This window comes from Pongo abelii, chromosome 1, assembly GCF_028885655.2.
Source record: "Pongo abelii isolate AG06213 chromosome 1, NHGRI_mPonAbe1-v2.0_pri, whole genome shotgun sequence".
NCBI lineage: Eukaryota > Metazoa > Chordata > Mammalia > Primates > Hominidae > Pongo > Pongo abelii.
Window position 1 is genome coordinate 197,253,273 of NC_071985.2, and position 7,773 is coordinate 197,261,045.

Genomic DNA, 7,773 nt, shown 5'->3' on the forward strand with positions numbered 1-7,773 from the left:
ATATAAGAAATTAGCTGAGTGTGGAGGCCTGTGGTCCCAGCTACTCGGGAGGCTGAGGCAGGAGAATGGCGTGAACCCAGGAGGCGGAGCTTGCGATGAGTGGAGATTGCGCCACTGCACTCCAGCCTGGGTGACAGAGGGAGACCCCGTCTCAAAAAAAAAAAAAAAGAAAGAGAGAGAGAGACTGTCTCAAAAATACAATACAATAAAATTGCTACATTATTTGATGGGGAAGGGCTGTACTACAGACTTTGGTGACCCAGCTAGGAAGGAAGAAGTGGATCCAGGATGGCTTCACAGGCAAAGCTATCTTAAATACTAGAAACAGTATTGGACTTGGGGGTGCAGTGATGAACAGAGAGTGAGCCAGTCACTAAGGACTGAAGAGATAGTTCATCACCCCAGGGATACTGCCCCCCTTCAAAGCACACAATCACTCTGTGACACAAACTCTCCAGTGAACACAGGTGGACATGAAAGTATCACCACTGAAGCTTAAGACAGAAGGGGGAATACAGCAGAATGTCCCCAGGGAGAAAGGCTAGGAGACACCACTTAGGCCACTAAAGCACTGAGGATCAAGAAGGAGCACATCTCACCGTGCGAGGTCCTCATCAAAAGAGTCCATCCGGACATTGACCTGTGCCTCTCGAGTAATGGAAAAGGAAGACTTCCCTGTGGGAAAATCTCCTTTCGCTCCCAGCTTGTCTCGGCTCTCAGAGGTCTTTCTTGGGGGAGGTGATGAGCTTTTCTCCTGGACTGCTTTATAAGCAGTCACTCGGAAATTCTTCTCAGGCACAAAGCCCCTGTGCCCACCTTCGCTTCTCTTGCCCCGATCTTCCTTTTTGGATCTCTCTGGGAAAGACTCCTCCTCCAGCTCCTCTGTTTTCCTCTGCTTTTCCTTCCCTGGAGGTGCATATACCAGGCCCTCCCATTTGCCTGACTTCTCCTCCTCCTGGTTTTTGTTTGCACCTATGACTTTAGACATAAATTTGGGTTCATCATCAAACTCAGATTCCTTCCTTCCCTTAGCTTTGTCCTTATCTTGATCATCCATCTCCTCCTTGTGGAAGTCAGTCATCTTCTTCTCAAAGTCATCTCGGAGCTTATACCTTTTGGGAGACTGACTGCCCCGAAAAGGCTTCTCAGAATCAGTTTTGGGAGCAAAAGAATCAGATTTCATTTTTCCATCACCCAAGCCTGTGTCAGAGAAGCTCCCTTTCTCTTTTATTTTTTCTTTATCGGTATTTGTTTGTTTCTGTTCCTTATCTTTTCCATTCTCTGTCTTCTGCTCTTCTAGATACCTATTTATAAAAACATAAGAGAGACACACAAGAGGTTTCTTAACAACTTGCTCTAAAATAGCGCCTTACCGTTTTTGGTTTTTGATTCTCTGAAAAAAACATGTCTTATGGATTCCAGTATTACCAAAAGACTTATTATGTGGTTACTTCGTAATAATTTCTGAAAACTGCCATTCACAGTTCTATGAACTTGGCAATTAAGAGAAAAATATATGATCCATGGAGTTGTGTCTTACAAAAGCAACTAAAGAGAACAACGAAAGTTAGTTTTAGGATACTAAAAAACAAAAACAAAAACCTACTTACCTGTAATGTGATCTAGGGCAAAAAATAACTTAAGGTCTTACCCAACCTTCACTCAGTCACTTAAAATCTGCTTTCAGCAAAGTTAACATAGAATGTTCAACCTTGGACTGTTTTGCTTTTATACAACTCACATTTGGAAATACAAGTCTAAAAAGAGACTTCAAATTTGCTTCAAGTCACCTAGAAGATCTAAATACGAAATATACTGTGAACACAAATAAAAACAAAATACATGTTAATGGGGGAGAGGGTGACAGCAGCAAAAATCATCATTCTCTTTCTTATGGAAAAGCAGAGCTCATGCTCAAGTCTTCTAAAGAGATTCACAGTCCTGGCATGGAACAAAACTTACGTTTTAAAATAGACTTACTTGGGAGCTAAACTATGAGGACCCAAAGGCATAAAAATGATATAATGAACTTTGAGAACTCAGGGAGAAGGATGGGAGGGGGCAAGGGATAAAAAACTACACACTGGGTACAGTGTACACTGCTCAGGTGATGGGTGCACCAAAACCTCAGAAATCACCATTAACAAACTTATCCACGTAACCAAACACCACCTATTCGCCCAAACACCTATTGAAATAAATAAATAAATAAAACAGACTTACTGAAGGCAAGTACAGATTCAAAACATCTCATCTGTACCATTAATGCAGAAAGCTTAATCAAGTCAAAGTTGTATTAATACAGCCAAGAAGAATCAAGGGATCAAAAAATATGCTAAATACAATAAAAGAAAAAAAAAAAAGGGGGAGCCACTTGCTGGGTTAGTCCCTCTTGACCACAACCTGGTCCCAATGCAACTTCCCTGTAACCTCTCTGCCATCCCAATCCATCCAACCATACAAACAAAGATTCATGTTCCAACTCACCGTGTCCCCCAGGGGAGAAAGACGGAAGCACTGTCATGTCCTCTCCTAACACGCAGCCGTGTTGGCTTCTACTGGGACATACACCCACCTTGTGGTTTTAAAACAAGGCCTTCCTGGACTAAGCCTTGGCCTTTCCCATTCTGCCCAGTCTCCTCAACTGGAGGGTATTGAGGGTGCAGCTCTTCACCATGATAGGCTGATGCAGATCGAACATAGTAGATGGTGGGTGCTAGAGGGTCTAAGAGCTCCAATGGCCATTCATTTTGGCAAAGACCATACTTTTTTTTGATAGCTGACCCACAAATCTCTACTGTTCTTTGGCTTACATTGGTAGAATCCAAGGCAAATTTTAAATGTGAAAACATCATTGCAGAGTAGTCTAAAGAAAGTTTATGCTGCAATACAAATTCAGGAAGGTAGGAAAGCTAGAGTTAACCTAAAGGTTTCCTTGGGTGATGCTTTTAATGTTTACTAATGAAAAGTCTAGGAAATAGGGATTACCTTTTACCATTAATCAGAGCTCTAACTTAGATCACATTATAATTAAACTGCCAGCTAGTGAGATGAAAACACAACCAGGCAGGGGAAATGAGATACTTGCCTCTTTGTATAGGCTGCTCCTCCTGAAGCAGCACTCTCCTCCTTCTGAGATGAGCCATATGTGGAGCCAGTGGATGGTGGACTCTTACCCACAGGGCTCTTTTTGGATGGACTCAGGGACCCAGAACCATGGTCAAACTGACCTTGGTGTGTCCCAGACTGATACCCAGCACCACTTGGCTGAGTTGAGCCCATCTGGGATGTGCTGGAAAGTGGAGGACTAGGTTTTGGCACGGGGCTAGGACGGGGTGACCGCCGCCTCACCACCACAGACTGGAGGGGGCTTTTGAGAGCTGGGCTTCGCTCCCGAGGACTCAGCTCAGAAACTGCGGAGGCCCGTGATGCAGAACCAGTGCCGTAGGTGGCATCTGGCCATGGTTTCGAGCTCTCAGATGCTTTTGTATCTTGAGAGGTGCCTCCAGAGAATGTCTGCTCCTTGGCCTCATCTCCCTGGTTATCCCCGGCAGCCTGAGATGGCCGGCTATCCTTGGAAGAGGACTTTTTCTCCTTTGCAGACTTGCGCTTAGAAGATTCAACTCGGCTATGGTTGGAGGAAGAACGGGAGGATGAGGAGCGCCTTGACCGGTCAGAAGACGACTTATCAGAGTTTCTAGAATGGCTCCTGGACCTTGGTGAAGGGGACCTTCTCTTTGGGGACCGGGATCTTGAACGGCCTCGACGAGGACTGTATGCTTGCCGGTAATTCTGCCAATTTGAGCGGTAGTTTCCATAGCCTCCTCGGTTATATTGGCCCCATGGATAAAAGCCTCTGTTGCGCCCACGGAAATAATAGGGCCTTCTATAGCCTCTGTTGTGACCTCGGAAATCCCGATTCTGATATACTCTTGGGTGGTTTCTTTCTCTGTTATGAGCTGGAGAATATGATCTGGAACGAGACCTAGAACTGGAATGGAAAGGAAAGAGACAAATGTTTGAATTTTTGACACAAGCATTTTTATTCAAGGAAAATCTGTTCTGAAATCCCTGCCCTTATGTGTCATTCACTTTCAGTTTTGTTTTCAAAGCAAGGGCACAAATATTTAATCCCACTACGTATGGCCCTTACTAAGTACAAAAACATGGATAAGAATCATCTGAACAAGTGATGAAACACAGGTCACTTCATTCATATTGCAGCACATTTAAAATGCAGGTGTACTTCTACAGTGACTGAGAAACTATCAACATTTTCTTAAGGTAGTAAACTACACAAAGATCATTTTAATATACCATAATAATAGCTTACAGTTTCACAGGCACGGGGATTTTAACAGGGCTCCAGGTCATTGGAAATGAGAGAAAAACTGCAAGCTGTGGTACCTAGACAGGTACTCTGACCCCTACCTACACTGTGGTAACACTCCACACTCTATCCTAGTCAGCTCTCTCACCCTTGTGCGGGATGAACTTCTTAGATACCACTAAGGCTTGGGATCGTAAAAGTATAGTTACAACAGGTATACACCAAAGAAAACTTGGAGAATGCATCTGCTCAAGGCTTAAAAGAACTTACTAAAATCACATAAGCAAAACATAAAATATTGTTTTTTTAAATGGAAATGGTCTGACTACTTAGGTCATATTTCTGTGGCTGAGCTACATGATCTTAACTAGGTGCCACAAGAGGGCACTATCTGACCATAAAGTACCCAAGGACACATGAAGTTAGCAAAGAGTAACTAAAAAACACCCCCACCCCGGTGTGCACAGAAGGCTAGTGTTGTGTTCTTCTCCATTTAACAATATATAACTCTGGTAGAGCAAGGTGAATTTCCAGAACCACAGGGACTTGATAGTAACCTAACTGTACATTCCTGAGTGTCAGACTTGTCAATGATGAGAAACTTTGTTTCCATCAAAAAGCCAAAAATTACGTATGTTGGTGTAAAAATCCATTGGGGTTCTTGGATCCACTTTTCCTATCTACTATGATATAGATCATTGACATTAACCACTACTCCTAAGCAGCTGGCTACAAATAAGTAAAATTTACTAGAAAACTCTTTCAAATAATATTTTCTTTACATATAGAATAAAAACTCTTAAGTTAATCAGCAAGCTTTCTCATATCTGACTGGGAACAGATGTGTTTTTGTTTTTCCAAATAACTCCATTTAGCAAATATACCAGTTTTTTTTTCAGGATTTAACAACTAAACAAAACAGTATTTTTAAGAAGAAAGTACATTCAATTTAATCTAAAGATAAAGTGGGATTGGTTTTCCATTATTTATTGCCCACTGTACTCAGATTTTTTTATCTACACCATGAATAAGAGCAACTGGCAAAGACATATCTTACTGCTGGTTGTTACTGTAATTAAGTACAATTAAAAAAAAACTTACCTTCCACACTTTTCATTTGAAAACAGTAACAATATAAGAAAAGAAGGGAGAGGCAGATGCAGATTATGAAAGTGAATACGACCCGATTAAAGGGCTATGCTTGAGGGAGGTGATCCACCACCAGCACTAAGGAGGGTTTAATTCATGTTCCCATCCTCACAGGCTACTGCTGCTTCTGTTACCAATTACTAGTGAGGGCCCTGGGCATACTGCATTCAAAACTCGCAGTCATTGCACAGATGCAGGAAAATGAGTCTCTGCAGATTGCAAATGAAGTTATTTAAGAGATGTCACTTAAAAGGATACAGTCTGTGAAATACAAGGAAATAATCAATTTTCTCCAATTCTGTAGAACTCAGCAGTTAGTTAATTTAAAGGCATGGTTTCTCAAACTCTCTGGATAGATACTTTCCTTGCAGGAGAGGGAAAACAAAAGAAAAAACCATGAAACAGATAAGCCAGAAATAAAAACTGAACATCCAGTGGCAAATTTATCTGTTTCTAAAAAACAGAGAAGTCAGACTACAATCAAGTATAAAAGCATACTTTCTAGTGGAGAAATTCCTCCAGAAAAGTCTCTTCTAGGTATATGATAGCATGTAAAGTGTCTCCAGACCTACCCCAGCACATACTGCCTTCCTAAAATATTTTTTCCTCATTTGCCAAGTCAGTGAGCAAGTGCCAAATGATTTGCAGAACAAGGAGAAAAGAACTGCCTGGAATTCCAGCTGTCATAAATACTTCAGAGTTGGCTAACATTTTTCAATTCAATTTTGTCTCTCAGTTTTGGCTGCCTCTTGGTTTTGAACCAATTATTTAGTTTCTTCTAGTTACTAGATTAAATTTTAAAAAGGTATCTTTCATAACCAAATGAGCTAAAACTGAAGGTTAAACTCCCTAAATCAAGATTCTGGGTACAGGGCAGAAGTTACTAAGAGTCTTGCTTGTCCCATGGCTTTAAAAGCAATTTCCTGAGGTAAATAAATTTAGGGTTTCCCTTTTCAATATTTATGCATACCTACTTTTTCAGGCTGGCTTCTCATAGACTCCATTTAATATCTACCTTGTTTTTGTTAAATGGTAAAAAAACAAAACCACTAATCCTTTGTTTAATAGACACCTTAAAAGTACTATAGGGCTCTGGAAATCATCAAGAGTAAAAGTTTAATCACTGACTTCTGAGGTTTATTTAAAATGTCGTAATCAATTCATCTAAGACAAGGATTCTAGATACTCATCTGAAATAAACAGCAGGGGTTCCAAGTGTGAAAAACGACAAATCATCTCCTTGCTAATATACTTGTGAGAAAAAGAATGAAAATGTACAAAGATTCCCCTTTAGCACACCAATTTAAATACACCAATATTTCCCAAACTCACATATAGAAACTTGTATCTACTGAAAGCTTCTTATCTATCCACAAAAGAAAGTTTAAACACTTTTAAAGAATGAAAAATCCAACTCACAACACACCAAGAGAGGAAAGACGCTGGAGGTTTGGCATCCTATTCCAAGACATAATTAAAATAGAGAAATCCACCTGAAGGTGTGAAAACTGACTGAATTAGGAAATATTGGCAATAAATTCAAAAGAACTGTTCTCATATTTAGTAAGATAAAGTGATGTTTTCAACAATGATTTTTAAAAAGTTTTAAGATACATTTACTAAATAGATGCAGCTTGTTAGTAACTGGCACATTGTATACAAATTACTCCTGGTTAAGTTTCTGTAAGTTTATTTTAGTGAGTTGAAGCTTCTTTTCCTTGCCATGTTGTTCATATTATTAATTCTCTTAGCTATCCTTTCTTTGCAGTGATGCAAATAAACTTTGGTTCAAGCCTTCAAAAATACTTTGGTGAAAAATAATCAGCTATAGAGATTTGAAGCAAGCAGCTCAAATAAAAATAAAATGTTCTTTCTTCCAAAGTGGGTGGGAAATACTATGTGCTGGCAGAGGAAAGGAATCAGGCAATCAGCATGGCAGTCAAAGCTGATCTGGATTTGTAGTTTAAAGAGACCTGGAATATCTTATAGCCCCACCCTGCACCTCAAGCCAACCCCCCAGTCCATTTGACACTCGCAGGAAAAGTCTAACAAAAGATCTTCAAACATCCACATCGACTGATTCAATGATTATCTCAATATACAAAGTCACACCCCCTTACCTCAGCCTGCGCTTCCTTGAACGAGAGAGAGATCGGCTTCGGGACCGAGACTTCGAAAATGAACGAGAACGAGATCTTGATGCAGATCTTGAGCGAGAAGAGCGAGATCCAGACTTGGATTTGTTTGTTTTTGACATCTCTGAAGAGAGGATCACTTTTCAATTACACCTAATG

General features: G+C 40.6%; 1 protein-coding gene across 6 annotated transcripts in view; it reads right to left on the reverse strand.

Annotated features, from left to right (window-relative positions):
• The window catches only part of THRAP3 (thyroid hormone receptor associated protein 3), a 77,521-nt gene that overhangs the window by 14,952 nt on the left and 54,796 nt on the right, over window positions 1-7,773 (reverse strand). For 5 of the 6 annotated variants that reach the window (XM_024248394.3, XM_024248401.3, XM_024248380.3 and 2 more), the window contains 3 exons: window positions 7,600-7,767; window positions 3,089-3,991; window positions 600-1,304 (listed from right to left, as the gene is read on the reverse strand). In XM_024248394.3, the coding sequence (XP_024104162.1) occupies window positions 600-1,304; window positions 3,089-3,991; window positions 7,600-7,736 (1,745 nt within the window). In that variant the 5' untranslated portion in view covers window positions 7,737-7,767. Of the gene's footprint in view, window positions 1-599; window positions 1,305-3,088; window positions 3,992-7,599; window position 7,773 lie in introns of all 6 variants that reach the window. The other variant, XM_024248384.3, reaches the window with a different exon arrangement.